Source organism: Athene cunicularia (assembly GCF_003259725.1).
Source record: "Athene cunicularia isolate RWA chromosome 1 unlocalized genomic scaffold, athCun1 chr1_part1, whole genome shotgun sequence".
Classification (NCBI taxonomy): Eukaryota; Metazoa; Chordata; class Aves; order Strigiformes; family Strigidae; genus Athene; species Athene cunicularia.
Window position 1 is genome coordinate 117,606,149 of NW_020799091.1, and position 20,407 is coordinate 117,626,555.

General features: G+C 35.6%; 1 protein-coding gene across 3 annotated transcripts in view; it reads left to right on the top strand.

Annotated features, from left to right (window-relative positions):
- CBLB (Cbl proto-oncogene B) overlaps positions 1 to 18,529 on the top strand; it is a 132,159-nt gene extending 113,630 nt beyond the window's left edge. Inside the window, exons 13-18 of one of the 3 annotated variants that reach the window (XM_026852952.1) lie at positions 620 to 760; positions 5,087 to 5,175; positions 5,275 to 5,406; positions 6,702 to 6,839; positions 9,401 to 9,520; positions 14,685 to 18,529. In XM_026852952.1, coding sequence (XP_026708753.1) covers positions 620 to 760; positions 5,087 to 5,175; positions 5,275 to 5,406; positions 6,702 to 6,839; positions 9,401 to 9,520; positions 14,685 to 14,947 — 883 coding nt within the window. In that variant the 3' untranslated portion in view covers positions 14,948 to 18,529. The remainder of the gene's footprint in view (positions 1 to 619; positions 761 to 5,086; positions 5,176 to 5,274; positions 5,407 to 6,701; positions 6,840 to 9,400; positions 9,521 to 14,684) is intronic. The other 2 variants (XM_026852958.1, XM_026852967.1) reach the window with 2 other exon arrangements.
- The last annotated feature ends 1,878 nt before the right edge of the window (positions 18,530 to 20,407 follow it).

A 20,407-nucleotide genomic window follows, 5' to 3' on the forward strand; every position in this document is an offset into this window, starting at 1 on the left:
AGTCAACCTGACTCTTAAACCCCTCCAGGGATGGGGACTCCACCACCTCCCTGGGCAGCCCATTCCAACGCCTAACAAACCCTTCTGGAAAGAAATGCTTCCTAATATCCAGTCTAAACCTTCCCTGGTGCAGCTTGAGGCCATTCCCTCTTGTCCTATTGTTTGAAGCAAAAATAACTTAAAATACAAGCAAATTCTGGGCATTTGTTATGGCTGGAACAAGACACTTCACTGAACAGGTGAATGTCCACTGCCTCACTGAGCCCTGCTAAATAGGTTTGCCCAGAATTAACTCTTGTGTAGTTCTTCTGATAAATGCAAACAAGTTCAGCCCTGTAAGTGCCTACTTAGTACTTCTAATTAATTGCAATTATCTGCTACATTGTTCTTGCTTAAAGTAGCTGTTTAACTCTTCGAAGGTCAGCTGCCTTTTTTTCTATGCATTCTTAGTGACAAAAAAGTCAGTAACCGTACAAGTTTTAGTTTGACATGGTGTTTTTAATACTTGACATATAGCAAGCGTGTATTAAAGATGTTTAGGCTAAGTAAGAGTATTGTGTTAATTATACTGAGGTGAATAACAGTTAAAGCAAAACTGATCATTTACTCATCTCCTTAGGTGCCCCATTCCTTCAACAAATTCTCTGTCTGATAAATCAAGGGATCACACAGATGAAGATGAATACAAAGTTCCTTCTTCACACCCTGTAGTACTCAGCTCACAACCACCTCATGGTCATAATATAAAACCTCTTGCTCGGTAAGGTCATTTAGCAGCCTTGAAAGCAACTTATTTAACAAAAATTCTGCTTTTTCCAAAATTTAACTGGATTCAACATTTATAGTGATGGTTAAACTTGCCTGCCTTCTTAAATGTCTTACCTTTTCCAGCTTGGATTACTTATGCCTCTCATTTGACCACTACCACAGTCATAACCTGTGAATTTCACTTTATTGTATCACTGTTGTGTCATAACTGGGTATTTTTTGCTTTTGAATATAATCTCTGCAGTTGATCCTTTTTTCTCTTAGGTTGAGGTTTTCAGAACTGACCACGAGATTCAACCTTCACAACTCTTGCAAAATTTAATTTTAAGAATTGTGTGACTGAGATTCCTAAAGCTTTAAAAAGTCTTAAATTTTCTCATTTTATAGAATTCATTTTAAGAAGCAATGCTGTATGAAAAATACATGAGTTGACAGCTGTATGTACATAGTTTTATCCTCTTTTTGTTCCCTATGTCCTATGTCTTTTTAGCTTTTTGAGCCTCTTTTCACAGCATATTTTCAGATGGAATATATTTCTCTTGCATTCAACATGTTCTAAAATAGTTATCTCCAAACTTTCACAGTTCTGAATTATTAATGGGTTATGGCAAGGAGATTTGGAGGCAAGGGACATGGCAGCTGAAGGCTGTGTCGTTTCTGGTGAACTTCTTGGTCTCGGACTCATAAAAAAAATCTGACCATCTGGAATTAAGAGAATAAGTCTTGGGAAAAAGAAGGGACAATTGTCTGCTGGTCTTGTAGGTCAAAAGTATGATATTAAAAATCAAGTATCGATCTAAAATGTTCAGACTCTTCTGCTGTTAAAAAAACTGCAGTGACATATTGACATTTTTTCCTCTTTCTGTCAGAATGTGATATCAAGGACCCACCATTGATAAAACTTGATGTGTCTCATCCCAAAATTAGCCAATTACAAGTTTTAGACCTTTTTAATCAGGATTTAGAACAGGTGGAAAAAAGGTCATCGTCTGATCACTTACATGCAGGTTAAAAATTTTGTCTGTATTAGAAATGCTGTTTATTTTGGGAAGTTTTGGATTCACATGGTCTTGTGACTGGAGTACCCTTTAGTAATTGCAGCACATTGGATGAGCTCTGGCAGAATATCTTTTGAGTCCAGAAGCAACTGCGTTGGCATGCTCTGAGGTCTTTCTCTGCAATGTAAACCAAAGTACTGTAAATGAGGATAACTTGTGGAGATTTGTTTCAATTCCTTTTTCTGACCTGAACTAAAATGCTAGTATCTAGATGCACTCTGAAAGATTCTTCAGAAAATAACCGCCTGGAAAACTACAAACTTCTCATCTTCCAGTATCGTCCTTTTGCAGAAAGTGTTGAGTGCTTTCAATTAGCTGGTACAGAGTTTTACCAGGCCATTAGAATTATTAATAGAGGCTGTAGATGGAAAGCTGATTCCAAAGCTTTTTCAAGTATTTAGTTCATTTTTTAGCAAGCATACTTGGTCTTGCTCTTACAGTAGAGATTTTTGGCATTAATCCAGGACTTGCTGTAGAGCAAATACCTGTTTGCCATTCAGGTTGCTCTATGATTAAGACCAACAACTCTGTTTCTTATATATTCTGAAAAGAATTTTAACTCAAACCAAACCACTCTCCTAAGCATTTCAAAAAACCCCAATCCTATTGAATATTTGTGTGTGTGTATATATATATATATATATATGAATGAATATATATATATATATATGAATGAATATATATATATATATATGAATATATATATGAAGTTCCATATACTTAAAATGTCTCCTTTTAGCTAATGCCACTGCTTAGGTGTGAAAGCTGAGATAAGCTTTCAAAAAGAATCTTGATTCTGGTTTATGCTGTATTCTTTTAATGCCCTTATTTTAATCTCATGGGGAGAGGTGTGTCAAAAACTTAGCTTTTCAGTCTTGTTTAGCAAAACTGTTACCATTTTTTTTTTAATTGTCATAAATTTGTAGCACCTTTCATATCTGTCCCCCAATGTCACCTTCGCTTACCTTTTTCCTAAGAGTTGTTTCTTCAGTTCTTGGATAGTACTTAAGAGTTTTCAGTAAACTGAACAGCCTACAAGTTTTCTTCTGCATGTTTTGTAATTTAGGAACTATGTAATTCTTCCATCCTACCCCCAAATTTGTACTGCCTCTAAGACTTTTTGCTCTTTTACCAGTAAATATGACAATGCTAAAAATATTACAACAGTAATACAAAAAAATGATTCATAGTCTTATTTTCTGACAGATCAGTTAATTTTCTGGTTTATTACACCTGATCTTCCCAGGTATGGGGCAAATTCAACAATAAGAAATGGAAGGAAAGAATTTCAGCGTTACTAATCAGGCTACTATTAGAAGAATAATACATTATCATAAAATCACAGAATGGTTTGGGTTCAAAGGGAGCTTAAAGATCATCTGCCCTTGCTGTGAGCAGAGACCCCTTCCACTAGCCCAGGTTGCCCAAAGCCCCGTCCAGCCTGGCCTGGAACACTGCCAGGGAGGGGGCAGCCACAGCTGCTCTGGGAAACCTCTGCCACTGTCTCACCACCCTCACGGGAAAGAATTTCTTCCTTATCTCTAATCTGAGCCTATTCTCCATCAGTTTAAAACCGTGACGCTTCATCCAATCTCTTAAGATTCACTATCTTTTCCTAATAAAGCTTTTTCCAAAAGGAAAAGACAGGAGGCTTGCTTGCTAGTACTCATTTGCTGCCTTACTTTCTGGTGTTTACTGTTGATATAAACAGGTATTTCAGCATGATTTCCAAACTAATCACTTAACTGGGCTCATTATGACCTGAATAAGTCTGAAGTTGCTGTCTATAACTGGTTAGGTTACTGAAAATTCAGAATAGACTCAAAGTAGAAAATACTCTTAGTTATTTAGTGTGTATGGTGAGGAGTCAAAGGAAGTGTTGCATCCAGTGCGTTTGAGAGATGAACCAATCTAATTTAAAAGATAGAAGCAACACTTCCTATACTGCTTCCCTGGGGAAATTAATTTGTAACAAAATAACTCTTACCATTAGTTTTTTTGGTTTGTTTTTTAAGTCTTGTAATTATTCTTACATTTATTTCATTAGTCCTAGTTAGAACTCTTGGGACCACAAACACAATTTCACTTCCTCTTTCCTGTTTATATATTTTAAATGATTCCAGACTTTTATTCATTCCTCCTTTCCATATGGCCAAAGCTGATAGATTTATTAATGTTAGTCCTATTGGTAAAAACCCAAGATCTGAAATTTTAGCTGTATATAGCTCTAGCAGATTTGCCAGTATATAGTAATAATAGTGCATGGTGGCTTGGGATTTTTATTTTTAAGCTGGAATTGTTTAGCGTGGTGGCCTTTTTCCAAAGAAACTCTCCAGTTCCTCCTGAATATGCAGGATCCACAGTTCCAATGACAGGAATAATTTCCCAGTTCTTTCACATTTATTTATACAATATTTAATTTTGTGAAAAGGCTTTTGTTCTGTTTTTCCCTGCTGTATTTGAACAGAGTTATCTTACAAAAATAATCATTATTTTTCTGACAAGATTATAGGCAACTTTGTACTGCTTCGTTTAGATGATTTTCATATTTAATTTGATACTGTTGTTTAATTTTGAGCATCTAATATACTTCCATTTAAAAAATCAGTAAGCTGTGGTAGAAGTATCAGCAAGACTCAGCTTTTTGATGCAGAAATGAATCAGCGCCTGCAAAACAGCTTTGGCTGGTTCTATTTATTTTTTAAAAATGTTTGGCTAAGAGTTTCACTGAAATTTGTTATTGCTAGTGGTGTGTTCTAGTGTTGTTTGGTTTGGGGCTTTTTGTTGTTGTTTTGTTTTATATTGTTTGCTGACTTTTCTGTGCAGTTCAGTGTGGATAATTACCGAAATCCACATTTCCCTTTGTCGTATTTCTGGTAGGGAAAATTCAACAGCTGGGAATGAGAAATAAGATTGAGTCTGTAACTTAACTGTGTGAATAAACCAATGACCTGAGTTCTGCACTGAGGACTGTGTTTAATGTTAGTGCTTCCTCTATCTTGTATTGCAGCTTTGAGTAAGTTATTTAAGCCAAGTCAGTATCCCACCAAGAAAGCAGTATAATCCTTCAAACAGTTTTATTGACGGTTAACCAGCATCTGGTCTCATTATTAAAAAAACCCCGTAAATTTTAAAACTGGTGCTCTTACAGTCTTTCATTCATTTCTGTATAATGAACTGCCAGCTCAGGTACTTGGTCATTCTGGAAATTAATACTTGGATAACTGGTTGATTGCTTCATGTTTAATGTCTGTCTTCAGGGTGTGTGAGAATGGCCAATGTGCTGGAGTAACGAATGGGACACACAGCGCTACTTCTGAGATTAAGAAATCAAAACATCCAGAGTTAGGTATGTTTTTATTTTTCACTATTTAGCAAGAAAATTTACTCTGTGCTGTTCTAGGGGTACAGCAAGAAAACATTCACTTCTTGTGATTGTGTCATTCAGGAGATGGATGTGATGCACCTACTGTTCCGGTACCTTTACCACCTGCACGACCTCCCACCAGAGACAACCCAAAACACAGCTCTTTGCTCAACAGGACACCCTCCGATTATGATCTTCTGGTGCCCCCTTTAGGTTGCAGACTTTTTACTGATCACATTTAATGGTTAACATTGCCTAGGTGAACCAAATGCCATGTTTATTGAAAAATAACCAATGTTGAGTATGTTAAGAGTACCAAACAAGTTATGGGCTAAATATTACAGACATGAGTCAATATTTGTGTCAGTGATCTGTACTTGGTATCTGTCTGTAAGCCCTCATGGAAGACAGACAAAAAGGCATACTAATTCTGTATTCAAGCTATGAAGGAAAGCAAAACCATTTTCCCTAAAATAAATTACAATTTTTTGTCCCTTAATGTGAAGTTAGAGCATTGCAATTTAATGCAAGAGTGGAGGTTTTTCTATTGTAGCTTAAATAATTCCATTTCTTTTATCAAATACAAAGAAGAATGCCAAAGAGGTGACATTTAAGTCAAAGCAAACTAAATTAAATTAATAGGTTTATTTCCTGGGTTTTGCCACTGTTAAGGGACAGTTCAAAACTCACTGCTGCATACAGTCACCAAAAGCTTTCTTTTCCAACCCTGATTTCTGTTCTGTTCTCCTGTACAAGTCATTGTGCTCTGCATATATACTAGGGCTGTTCGGCCACCACCCACACCTTCATCAACAAACTCAGCTGCATGATTGTGCCTGTGTATGTGTCATCATCCAATCTTCTGTTTCCATAAAACCTTTTGAACATTTGCCATGTTCCTGCACTTGTAGTCTTTCTGATCCCTGAAGTGTTCCTAAGAGAGTACATAGACTTGAAGGCAGAAGAACACATAAAAATGATTCTGCTTGGTAACCCTACCTAGTCCTGTCTGCACCACCTTTGTGTAAGGGGTACATTCTTTTGCCAAGCTCTAGAAAATTCAGTTTATATCTAGGGTTGGAGCTTTAGAACAACAAGTAAAGGTAATATACTGTATAAATGTAGCAGATTCAATGTAGTCAGCATAGGTGTTTGAATGTAAACATATTTGTTTAGCCACAGAAACATAGCTGTTATTATACAATGATATTCAGTGAAGCTTTCATTATAATACACTCTTTCCAACTGAACCACTAAAAGAAATGTCTCCCCCCATCCAAGAAAATAAACTGAACCCTGCAAAAGGTCATTCAGAGCATATTTTAGAAGAGGATTGTGCACAGTAAGAGTCAAGTTTACAATTTCATTACTGGAGTCACTGAACTGCTGGATGAACACTAGGAGTAAAGGCCTCAGCAGCCAGAGAAAAATAAATTTTAAGCCTTACTCTTTATTCCATATTTCTTAAGGATGTTTTGCTCATCTAATAATTCTTTTCTAAAATGCAGGTGAAGATGCATTTGATAACTCACCCCCTTCACTACCACCACCACCACCACCTGCTCGGCACAGCATGATTGAGCACACAAAACCTGCTGGATCAGGAAGCCGACCTCCTTCAGGACATGAACTGTTCCTTCATTCTGGTAGGAATACAAATGAAACAACATACTTTATTTCATTTTCCTTTACTTCAGAAGCTTATCTATGGTCTGTGATAAAGTTCTATGATAAAGTTGTCATGAGGCTTCAGAATTCTGTTTTGTCTGTACTTCATTATTCAAAATGTTAAAAAATAGGCTTTTTAAATGGTGAAGATGACATGACTCAGAATATAAAAAGACTTAACTTTTATCACAAAATGATTAAATAAGATCAGTATTTCTATACCAGGCTAGATATTTTGGTAAATTGTACTTTTCCAGTAAGAGTTGTTACTTGTGAAGTCGCAGGTTTTCTTTTGTAATCTGTGATACTAGTCTGTATCCTTTTGTTGACTCCATTGTTTTCTATAGTAAAACATAATTCATGGGATTTATTTCCAAGTCAGAACTTGGGGGAAAACTAGAAAATAAGGGGAAAATAGCATCCTGCTTTGTTAGAACTGTTGTAAACTTTTGCTGCAAAACTATATGAAATGTGAACACAGTTGCAGGCACCTGTGATTCATAACCTTTTTGATAAGTCAAGTTTTCGCCTCTCCCCATGAATCACTGTGACTTTCTTTTATTTTGCTTGTAAAAGGTATATAAGCTATGTTCATAATTTACAAATTTTGTCTTTGAGTTGAAAACTGTTTGTCAGGTTAATTAAGTTAAATATATTTGCTGATGATGATACAGATGACAACAGGATTTTTGTGGGTAATAGGGCATACCTCCCATGTGACTTTTTTTTCCTCTGTGGACGCTTCCAGAGGATATTGGTGTCTTAAGCTTACTTGTCCTTAGAGTATTATCAGTGATTATCTACCTTGTGGTGTGGTTAGATGTCTTCCCCCTCCTATCTGTTTTTCTTTGAAGCTGTATGGAAAGGGACAAATAGAAATGTGCTGGCAACAGTATCAAAGGAAGGCCAGAATGACAAGCAGTCATGTGCAACTCCGTAACAGCCTGACAGGTTGTCGGGTGTTTGGCTGACCTTTGTGAATGATACTAGCTGTGGGATGAGAGTGAGCTAGTTTAGGTTGAACTGGAGTGATCTTTTATGGAATATTTTTATTATATATTTTTTGCCACCAGTCAAGGCCTGACACTGAGTAATTTGCCAAAACTGTGTATATTTTTATAATGCAAATTGAGCTCAGTGTATTTTCTCATATAAGCCTCTGAACATATCCAGGTAAAAAGACTTGCACGTTACAGGATATAAAGGTTGATCTTCATAAATACAGAGCCAGGAATTAATTTATCTTCTACACTTCAAAATAAAAATAACGCCATCTTCAATAGTCCAGTCTGAGTGCTTCAAATTGTGTCATCTGATGTAGAAACACACACTGCACCGTACAGTTCTAATGGGAATAGAGAGGAAAAATAGAAGCCCTCACACAGAGACACACAAGCTCTGTCTATCTGTGTGCAGTTCCCAGAAACATGAAGAGTTTTAAATTATTATTTCCAAGTAATCTAGGAAACATAACTAATGGCATTAAAAAACATTTAATAACTTTTAATTAAAAATCTAGAAAATATATGTACGGCCATGTGGTGGTGTTCTTATTTGCATAGCAAATGCAATCTTAAAGCAGCAGTTTTCATTAATCTTAGAAGTGTATACTTTGGCGTACATGGTTGTGTGGATTGGTCTTTTTTTATTCATATGGTATTTCTAAAACTGTATTACTCACTTCGCATCTTGTCAAATAAATCACTGTAGGTGATTTATGATGAGTTTTTGATGATTGGTTTCCATACAAGTCTTTGGGGTGATTTCTCAGCTATCCATCAGAGCCTGTCAGATTAGAATAATAATCTCATCAACAACAGAAAAAAGTTGCACTCGCATACAAACCTTTTTAGGAGTCCAGAGCAGAAGCCAGGGCCAAGATGATGTTAAACACTTACTCAACTTCATCCTCAGTAGCCAAAAAAAAAAAACAAAGAAAAGGACACAGTGTTCCAGGACTATCTATTTCTCTCATTTTTTAAAAGTTCTGTGTTTGTAATCAGCAGAGAGAATTTCAAAGCCTAGTCACAGCATTTACCAGTCTCCGTAGTATTTACTGGTGGCTGGGACTATATGAATAGGAACTGCCCTGAAGTCTTTGTGAACTGCAAAGCATGGAAGTGTTAGGAAGTTCTAGCCAAACTGAATAGCTAGGATATTTCTAATTGTGCTGCTTCAGGCTTTTCAACCTCTTCCATGCTTTACCAGCCACAATCCTCACAGTGTCAGGGTTGAATCATTGATAGGTACCTCATGGATGTAAACAGAGGAGCCATGGTCAGTGCAGGATAGACCGCCTTTGACCATGGCTCTCAGTTTTGTCACGTCAAGTCATAGTTACCTATCTACTATGCAAGTGTTGAATTTAGATGTATAAAGCACATGCATGTGCTGTGGGGTAACACCTCTGTTTGGATTCATGGCTCCTCTATCTGAAGGGAGGCTATTTTAAGCCTCGCTTCTATGCATCAGCCCCCTCCTCTCCACCAAATAATAATTCTCATTATTCTAAGACACATTTTTTGTTCTGTTGTTATAGATCCCCATTTTGATCCAATAACTGGTCATGTTCCTTTGCCACCTGCTCGTAGAGTAACTGGAGAAAATGTCAAAACAAATAGGACATCTCAAGACTATGATCAACTTCCTCCCTCTTCAGGTAAGGTAGAAAACTGTTCTTGTAGAAAATTCCAAGTTCATGAAGCAAATAACTTTCATCCATAAAGTCCAATGAGGTCTTTGTCATTTTGAACAACAAATATTAATGATAATACTGCTTTACAAAAATACGAATTCATGAAAGGATAACAGAGATTAAAGTTCTGCAATAAAGTAGAAGTGGCTACCTGTTGTCTTGTAGGTGTAGATAATTATGGCATCAATTTCACTAGCTGCCAAACTGAATGCTTACATAAGTACTAGTGTTCCTTATCTTCGAGAAGGCAGAGATTTTTCTGCCACCTTTAAAGATCATGAGAGATCAGAAGTCCTGCAGGGACCACATGCATCTCACTTCATCTTATTATTTTCTGGTCTTTTTTCCTAATATACATGAAGAAAATTTTTTAAATGTTTTTTAACGAAACAAGAACAACCAAACCCAATTAAAATTCAGTCTTCCGCTTGCAACAGAACAGGTACAGTAGAAGCAATTCCTCTGCCATGGAAATTTTTAGTACGGTTTTCAGGCAATTCTATTAGTATTTAAAGGAAAGCTACTCAAATTATTTAAAATAATAACAGTATTACCTGTATTTCAATTTTTGGACAAATTTTCTTTCTTTTATATGTGCGTGGTATACGGGGAAGGGGGAGCCAAGTGATGCTTTGAACCATTATTCATTCTCCAGATGAGAGACAGTTGTGCATGAAAACTTTTCTAATGAATAAAGAAAGGAAGGGACTTAGTTATCTAGTCTTTTGGTTGTAATGATCATCAGTGTTTAATTGCAAAAATCACAAATGGAAAAATATACATTTTTTAATAGTAGTTATATCTCTCCTTCTCAGGAATATGTAGTTCCACTCTGCTGTGGTATAGCAGAGAAAGAATATATTTTTTCCAACTTAAAGTACAGGGGAAATTAAGTAAGCCTGAAGAGTGCTACAGAATTTCTGATGAATAGCACATTTGAGAATTAGTGTGATGCCTTTGGTAAATAATAGCACTTTTGGGAGGATACCTCTACTTATATAAGTGTTTCTCTTTTTTTTTCCTTCTATTGCTAGAACAAAAAAACTGGTTTATAATTAATGTTTTATATGTGACACTGTGAGGAATCTATTTGTCTTACAGTGTTAACCTGATTTATTTAGGGCACTTTAAATTCTTACATAATACAAATTATGACAATGATATAGCTACTGTTTAAAGCTATGGAGTTTTCCTGCAATTCTTTCAATTCTATGGTAGAATAATTTCTAATTTTCCTAAACTACTGCTTGCCACTTAAGATCTTGGACTCTTCTGATGTCACTTAATAAATACTTTTCTATCTGTATGTTTCCTAAGTCATCTTCTAAAACACCCATATGCATCGACCTTTGCTATAAGTATAATTCTAAATCAGTATGATGTACAGCAAGATATTCAATTTAATTTCAATTAAGTGAAAACTATGTGATAGATCATGTCATACTCTTAATTGGAAAGTTGTTTTTACAGTGGCAGTAATTCCACAGAACAGAACTGATGAGCTTCAGGATGAACTGATTCACCTTCATCTATGATTTAAAAAGACAATGTAGAGAGCATAGCTCTATTCAGAACTTCTGTTTTTGCATTTATCCTGAACTAATCAGTTCACTAGGAAATTCTTCATTTCAGCCCTTTTGTATGTTGAATCTTTGAACTAGCTGGAAAAGAAATGTAGTTCACTCTTAAATCCAATTACAATTTAGCCACTGGCTCCCTAGAGTAGCATGGGGAGTCCTTTAAGTTCATGCTTTGGTTTGACTATTTTTAAGATTGCTGTCATGATGTTTAACTGAATTGTTAACATGTAATGGGAAATTTATTCTAATTCAGCAATGTATTCAGCATCGAACACTTAAGAAATAGTTCTCAGCTATGCACCTATCCCCAAGGCATGGTTTTTCAAACTTAAGCTTATTACAACAAAACAAGAGGAGATAATTGCTAATAGTATATTTTGCCTAAGCACAACCAGTGATACGTGGGAAAGGTATAAGAAAATCAGGCCTCTAACATAGTTTTCCTCTATATTTTACTGAATTTAGCCGTTCTTTAAGAAATGGATTCAAATGGCTAGTTAAGTGCGTTTGTCTGCTGCCTATTCACTCACCTGGCCTTATTAAAGCACTTACATGCAAATTTGAATTCCTTTACACATAAATGTTAGGGGAAGAGTGTCCCATATTGATTCATGGTGAATTTGAACTAACCCTAGGGGTAGTAATGTGCCACTGTAATGTGGAGTATGAGGATCATACCTAACAGCTTACAGACCAATATCTGCAGTTGCTCCCCTCTCACTTTCTCCCTGCTCTCTCAGTTCATTAGTACAGGTGTCCCCTGGGTATGCTCTGTTTCTGTACCCTTATTCGATTAGATGTAGCTGCTTGCTACTGCTCCTCAGAGGGCCTTGCACAACAGGCCTTTGTCACCTGGTTCTCTGATGCTTCTGTCAGTGAAAGACTGTGGAACATACAGGAGAAGCAGCAAGGGAAGAAAAGGGGCCATTTCACAGCAGAGAGGAACAAACTGTTGGCATAGTTACAAATATCCTCTTCCTACTGTGCCACAGAGCTCTCGCCTTACAACTTTTGTGCTTTTTTTGAACAATTATTAAATGGGCCTGTGTCTGCCTTTCTACTAAGGGTTAAATCTAGTGCTGAATTACAGAAATGTGAGTGATAGAAGCAGTTCCTTGCTGCAGAAACTGTTAATTGAATTATGCAATTAGAAAATTATTTGAGTTTTCAGTTAGGCATCCACAGTGGCTGAAACAGCAGAGAGGATGGGAGGTTGGGAAGGAAAATCCTGCTTAAATACCTCTATCTCGGTGCCCAGATGCACATGCATCTTAGGCTTAGTATCTTTAAGCTCAGGATCCAGTGTGATACCCAGCTTCAGCTAATACGTTATCTGGATGTGAAGATACTGAAAGAGATGTCAGCACTTAAAATAATAATGGGAATGGAGATAAAGAGAGGGCTGGAGATCTTAAAGTATCTGTGCTATAGAGAGAGATGTCACTGTGGTGAGAAAAAAATGCCTATGCTGCAAATCTGCTGACAGAATTAAAAATTACCTTTCTAAATGATGTGATTGCTTAATAAAGTATTTTTGGAAGCTTCAGCAAAGTGAAGCTTTAATACAAGAAATAACTTAAGTTTTAAGCCTGTATTAGGGTAGAGCAAAAAATGTCTCATGTAACACAGACACGGAAGGATTTAATCTATGAGTAAGGAATTTCCTTCTGTACTTCAGGTCCAGGGGAAAATGTAAAATTTGCAAATTAATTTTGTTTAATCTTCTATAGAATTGAAGTCCATAACAAAATGTGCATATTAAAACAGTTTGAAATGTTCATGAAACAAAAATTACCAGCTTTAACATGATACACCATTGTTTTAAATATAAAGACTATTCTTCTCTTAGTCTTGAGTTTTCTAAAATAACTGAAATGAGAAATTTGAACTTGTTTTTGATTTGGTTTTTAGTGATTAACCACATTTCCTAAGCTACAGTTAATTTCTCAAACCAGAGTGTTTCGTGGATCTTCCACACCTTCATAGCAGGTTTGGATCTGCTTCAGGTGTGTTTACTAGAAAATTTAGCTTTTATGTAATTCCTTGCATCTTCAGAGAGAAAAAAATCATAATACACATGAAATAGCCCTTACTATTTATTGGTTGTGTCATAACTACTTGCAAGGAAAATAGCAATGAAATTAGAACAAAATTTAATCTTTGGCCCTTACTGTACATTTTTAATCAAATTACTCTCATCCATTTGTTATATGAATCTCACCATCTTGCTAAAAGTACTATTTGCTTATCTTCTCTGAATTAAGAAATGAAGTTAAAATTTATAGCAACACTTTCATTGTGAATACATGGAAACTTAAGTTGAGAGAAAAATACACCTTGGTTATGCATGCACAAATGTGAATTATTTTTTCATTCATCTGAAATGTTTGATGCACTCAGTTGAATTACAGTTCTCTCTATCCAGTGTTTTGATAAGGTAATATGTTGTAACTGCAATACTAGAAATACAGCATTCTTTCATCACTAAAAAACTGTCTCTGAAGTACTTAACATTGCAAAATGCCGCTGCTGTCAGTATAAGTAAACAGGAAGCATCACAGGCAGAAATTCCTCTAATTTATCTATCAAAGTCACTGTTGATGGAACTTTTTAGAACCTTTTTTGAAAGATTAAAGAATTATTTTTTTTTTACAATACTTTGCTCTTGAAAGTGTTTCCTCTATGGCTCTATGCCTGCTTGTATTTAAGCTTCTTATTGTGGAATCAGTGAGGATAAAGAGGTTTCAGTAAAGTACCAAGTTTACTTGAATACGAAACTCTTGACTCTGAGAAGATTAGCAAGTCTGAATATTAGCTTCTTTCATCAGCATATCACGATTCTTAGCACCACTATTAACTGTGAAGGTAACCTTTCCACTGAAGAGAAGGAAAGGGGAGATATTTCCAAATGGGCACTGTAGAGGAAGGATTGTGTTCTGTTCTCACCATTGAAAATAATTGGACTAGATGTTTAGAGAAAACAGTTATTTCTGTACTTAGGCACAGCTGCTATGCATGAAATGAACTGCAATTGACTGAACAGAATCTGCAAGATGTACCAATAAGTGAAGGATTTTTCTTCCTTGGGCATATTTGGCTGGATTCCAATTCTGCAGAACTTATGGTCCTATATAAAATTATCATTAAATTGTTTTGGGGTGTTTTTGTTGTTGTTTTTTTTTTTAAACAGACTAAGTAAAAGTTCTCAAACTGGGTTGAGAGTGGAGAGCCTTTAAAATTTTGACTGGCTATTTTCACCGTCTTTGCTGTTTCATCATAATTTCTTCCAACTTTGAATAATTCAGATTGTAACTTGCATGTTCCTATCATATTATTAAAATAGTACTTCACTACAGTATTTCTGTATTGAATGTTCTTGAGGGATTCAACTTCTGTCCAAATTTTAAAATGAGATATATCAGTGAATTAAAATCTCTCTTCATGTTGCTTTAGAATTTTACTTCTAAACTGCTTCATAAGGGTTGACCTACCTATTAGACAATTTTAAGCCAATTTATAATGATTTCTGTCTCCTTTATTTGAAACAGATGGTTCACAAGCACCAGCCAGGCCCCCTAAACCACTTCCTCGGAGGACTGCACCAGAAATACACCACAGGAAAGCATATAGCTCTGACAGTTCCACGGAAAATGTGGATGCAAAAATTGCAAAACTTATGGGAGAGGGCTATTCCTTTGAAGAAGTCAAGAGGGCACTTGAAATTGCCCAGAATAATGTTGACGTGGCCCGTAGTATTTTAAGAGAGTTTGTCTGTTTTCCTCCACCAGTTTCCCCACGTCTCAATCTATAGCAGCGTCAAGATTTTCTTGGAGCATGTGAATTCTACATACACGCGTGTGGATTGGGGAATGAGAGAAAGAAGAGAATGGAATATTTTTCTTTCATCCTTAGTAAAAGGGTGTTTGTTTCCAGCCGTTTATCAAAGGCTCATGGCTGCTCTGATCAAGACTTATAAATATGCTGAGGCTTATGTATTTTTGCTAGCCATACTTTTTTAAATCAGGGTTGAACTGACAAAATAATTTAAAGTTTACTTCCCTAGAACTTTTAATCTGTGAAATGCTTTTTCTTGTTTACAAGTTGGCAAGTTACAGTTTTCTAGTTGATGCCTGTACTATGTTCCTGTTCATATTCCCTTGTACTTGTGGTCAGTTCTGCTGTAGCATTCCCAACAGTTTCCATGCTGACTACCCCATTGACTAAATCATCACTTTCTAGAACTTGTGTTTGTTTTTGTTTTTTCCTCTTACAAGATGCTTTAATTCTTTTTTGCATTTCAGCTTATCAAATGCAAAAAGTATGTGGCCTTCACTACTGATTTTTTTTTTTTTCTTCTGAGATTCCTTTGCTTTTGAGAGAGGAAATATCTGAATGTAAAATGCATTTTTCTGTCTATGAACTGCCTTTTTAAAGGTATTTTGACAGTAATGTTGGGCAGCTTTCTGTTTAACATGAATTCCATGACCTGTAGTCCTCAAGGTCTTTTATACACAGTTTCCACAAAATAATCCCAACCAACAAATAAAAAACCCCCGCTTCATGCAGCAGTGGTGCTCTTTCAGATTTGAGTGATTGCAAATGTTCAAAAAAGCCAAATGCACATGGTAATACTGTTTTGATTACACACTAATGACACCAGTTCTCTATGACCTTTGTATACCGAGGCATGCCAGACTAGAAGGAATCTTTTTGAATCATATTAATGGTATTCAGGTAAATTCCAGTCTAGCTTCTGTAAAGTAGAATGCGGTTAATTTTTTGTTTGAGTGATTATCCTGTGGTTCATTGTGGCTTGGATCAGTTTGTATTAACATGGAAACTTTAAATCTTTGATGCACTGTTAATTCCTAATGCTACTGTAGCAATATTTTTTGCAAAGTTCTTTAGTAACCTCCTCCTCTGTACACTTTACTATTCTTAAGTATGTGTTTAATATCCAAATTCATTCACTCGCTTTCCAGCTGTTTAGTTGGAAATACATTTCTGCTTTATGTGATTAGTGATACTTCAGGCTTTGACATTTTATTTTTGAGCCCAAATTAATGCAAGCCAAATTAAAAATCTTCCTAATTTTAGAAGAGACAAGACACCTCCGTTCTTAGTACACTAGAAGTTAAAAGTCCAGATATTTCCAGAATAATTCTTAAGATTGCTGCTTTCTTGGGTTTTTTGGGAAACTTTGAAATCTTATTTTGTTACTATTGAAAAAGATAAAACCATGTGATAGTTAGAATATTTTTCACATTTTGAAATGTGACCAGTATATGAGAATTTTCATGGTGTGCTAAGTTGCATGTGAGGTATATATTTGTTTTTCCCTTTCAGCATTTCTCCTTCACTCAGAGCAAGCAGTAAAAGTTACATCCCTTACAGGATCAGATCTCGGCAGCCAATGCATTTCTTTTAAAGATTTAAAAAAAGAAAATAAAGCCAAAACCAAAAACAAAACCCCAAACTAGCAAGTGGCGAATTGCAGGATTCAAAATAACTGGGAACACCCTGGGGAAATTGCTGTAATATCTCAAAGTCCATTGCTTCATCAAAGAACTTATTCTGAAAACTAATTAAATTATTTCGTAGCATCACAAAGCATAGTATGGATATCATTAATTTGCTTCAGTGATAAAAGATGGACAGGGGAATTCAGGGTATAGGGAAGAGCTTCTGTTTCATTTTGATTTAAGCAAATGATTCTGAGTTTATGTTCTAGAAAAGGGCATTTGCAACTTCCTTTAAATGTTCATTCCTTGAGTAAAGCTTATGAATAGTTTGAGCTGAAGTTATATTCTGTGCTTTTAGTTCAAGTAATCTCTTTCCTCTGTTTTGGGGGAAAGTTTTATGTAGTCTTGAACCCTCTTGTTCATTTGGTTCGTTTACAACATCAGTCTAGCATTTTAGCGAACTATAAATTCAGAATGATTCAGGCTGTTAAGTTAAACACTCTGGTTTTACTGGAATTACTTAAATGAGGTTCTAGCTTGACTGCCAGCATAGCAATGACAGTGGAAAAAAAAACACTTTACAAGGATGAGCAAATAATCTGCAGATTGAGTTTTGAAACTTTGGATTGTAATGGAGAACTCATTTTCTAATTTTTATGCAGCAGCTTAGTATAAATTACAGCCTTATATTTCACTTAGAGGAGGAACTTCTGCCTGGTGGATTAAGGTTTGTAAATTTTTCCTTCTCCTTCTGGTTGTGACCACCAGTGACACATTTTTTTAGAAGTGTTAAAAAAAGCTTGATGAGCAATATTCTGAGTGGTAACTTGCAAAGAGTTCCATTAATCTTTAAATGAGTGTGCTAATAACACTTCTACATAGTGGAACATGAAGACTATTTCAAACCTGTTTTGGTTAATAGTTTTAAAGTCATACAGAGCGAAATTGCTTTGCTAGTGTTGATGTTTACTCTTTGGGAATTAATAGGCTTAAAATAAATTAATCTGGCTACAGTCTAGTTCTCTAAACATATTTTAACCTTTGGAAGACTTAAGGGTTTGAGCCTGGCAGTGTGTTATGCACATATATATAACTTTAAGGAAGACTGATGTCAGTGAGAATGCTTGAATGAACAAAGTTGGTTAAACTCAGAAACACATGCTATCATATTGCTTCCAGTTAAATGTCACTGGAGGCTTTAGACCATCATTCAGATGTCTGTTGGCCTCCTCTTTTATCTCCTTTTAGCTAAATTATTGCATTTTAAGCAAATTGACTGAATCAGAAGTTGAGCAAAGTAAGTGGACATCAGCAGCATGGATCTTTTCCAAAGACTACAAGTAGAAAAAAAATGAAATTGTGATAAAATAAATGAATTCAGTATGATTAGCCATGTTAATGGCTTGGCTGGATCTCTAAACGGCCACTGTTAAAATTTGTTAATGTTCAGTATCTCAAGAGTGCATCTGGCACTTTTTTTTTTTTTTCATAATGTGAATTTAGGAAGTTTTGTACCAGGATCATTTCTTCTGTTATATTTTTCTCATTTTCAGCTTGAAGCTTTACTTTGCACTGATGACTCTGACCTGAAAGCATTTAAATTTGTGTCTTAAAGCTTGACAGATTTTGAAGCAAATGAACACCGTATTCTAAGCAAATTCAGGTACTACCTGTTGACCTGGAATTTAGCGCTTTTAGGAATGACTTATTGAAAAAGGACTTCAGTATTTTTCATTTTGAAGGATTTTCTTTCAAATAACTATTTTATCTCAAAATGCCTTTTATAGACTTGTCTAACATGTGGCAAACTTAGTGATGTGTTCAATTAATTTATATTTTATTCAACATTCTTTTTAAATTTTGGTTATTATGTAAGCTCAAGTTCTTTATCTGTTCATGTAAGGTATTTTATAAAATTAATGTAAACAGAATGTTGGGTTGGTCCATGATTTTTCAAGACTCTGTCTCTGTTATTTAATACTATCACTGTTCATATGCTGCTTTGGAAACACAGCCTATCCTGTGTAGGGGTCTTAGAAACAGTTGTTTTGTAAGGCAAAAAAATGAGGCCTTGCTCTAAAATAAGTTGAATCATTGCATTGAGGCATTCACTTTATATCCCCATACATTATTTAATTTCTAAATTTCAGTAGTAAAACTTTATGAATTGGTGGCAACTTCAGGATGTGCATGTAGTAGTTGCGGAAAGATGATAATCATTAAATATTTAGAATCCAAAGTGGTGAACATATAGTCTGACTATCCATTAATTTACAGGATTTTTTTCCTGAAGAATATTACAATAAGCTCACACTGATATTTCTACAACATCCCGTGCATTTACTTTCTCAAGTATTGTGCTCTTAATGTAAAAAAAAATATTTTAGGAGTGTAAAACATTTTTTTTCTGTTACTGTATTCCAGCATTCTGAAAAAAGATTAGAAAAAACTAACCCCTCTACTATGCCTGACAATACAGCTATTACTATTTAAAGCTCAACACCATTCCCTGCAGGTTGGATCAGACCTTCAGTGATGGGATTTTCATGGTACTTTCTTCAGTCTCTGTTAAATCCCTGTCCATTATATAGGTCACTAGTCATATTACTAAGTAGGGAGATTAACTGTTGGGTATACTTGCCTGTAGTACTATAGCTGCCTGTTATTTTTACTCTTCCAGTGTGAAAGTCAGCTGTCACCTTATTGTGTTATAATCAAATTTTAGCAGCTGGGTGCTCTAGGAACATTTTAGGAACTGTTGTTTGATAGATGCAGTCATTCATTCAGTACAAGATATCTGCATCTGTTTGTTGTTTGTAATGAGTTTCCATCAGGAAGATGATAAATTTAGATTTTAAAATATTGTATGTTACTTTGACACCTAAACATTCCATTTGTCCTTAGATGATCTCATGTCTAGTAGGGAAGGCTCTTAATCAAAATAAATCTTAAATCCAGATATTTAAAATCAGAAAATAAATTTCTGGAGCTTAATCCCATAACCTTATTGAACATTGTAAGGAATTTAAAGGCCTCAGAATAATGAACCATGGCAAGATTCTTGATTCCTAGACCTGCCAGAAACAAAAGCACAAGCCCATTGAATACTGATCTTTGACTGTGAAACTACTTGCATTCTTCTTGATCTGTGAAGGGATCAGCCAGTCTTAACTACAATAATACCGGTTTGAAAAAGTCAACTTTTTCTAATTGCAGTAACTGCCACAGTAGCCAGTGAGATGGGAGAGGAGCAGAGAACTACACAGAAGATAATTCTGTCCTAACAATCCAAGCCTCTCTCTCCTGTTGGCATACAAGATTTAGTTGTTTTGAACTGCTGGGGTGTCTAGTGCAAACGAAAGTGTATTTGTTAAGATTACTCCAGTCTTCAATTACTGTGTCCTTCTCTAAGAAGTTCTTTAAAAGCATTTCTCTTTTGGAACAGGATGCCAAGGTCCTAGCACTGGAAGTAAGTATGAAGTAGCACTCTGCTCAATGTTTTTTGATGCTCGCAAAACAAACACAAGATTTATAAGGATTTAAGTAGAAACACCTCTGTTTTAAAGCTCATCTAGGTTTTTGAAGGCTGTGTGTATCTACATGCATTTCTACATGCTAGTCCAGTGAAGCACAGAGTATTCCAACTGATGCCAGCCTGCAGAGTTCAGAACTACACTGTGGGGCCAGAATAATCAAGCTACTGTAGTCATCCGTGCTTTAAAAGGCAAGTTTTTCTCCCTAGGTGACTGGGGAGGTGCATATATTTACTCCAAAATAGATAACTCGCTTGCCGTAATAATAGTAATAAA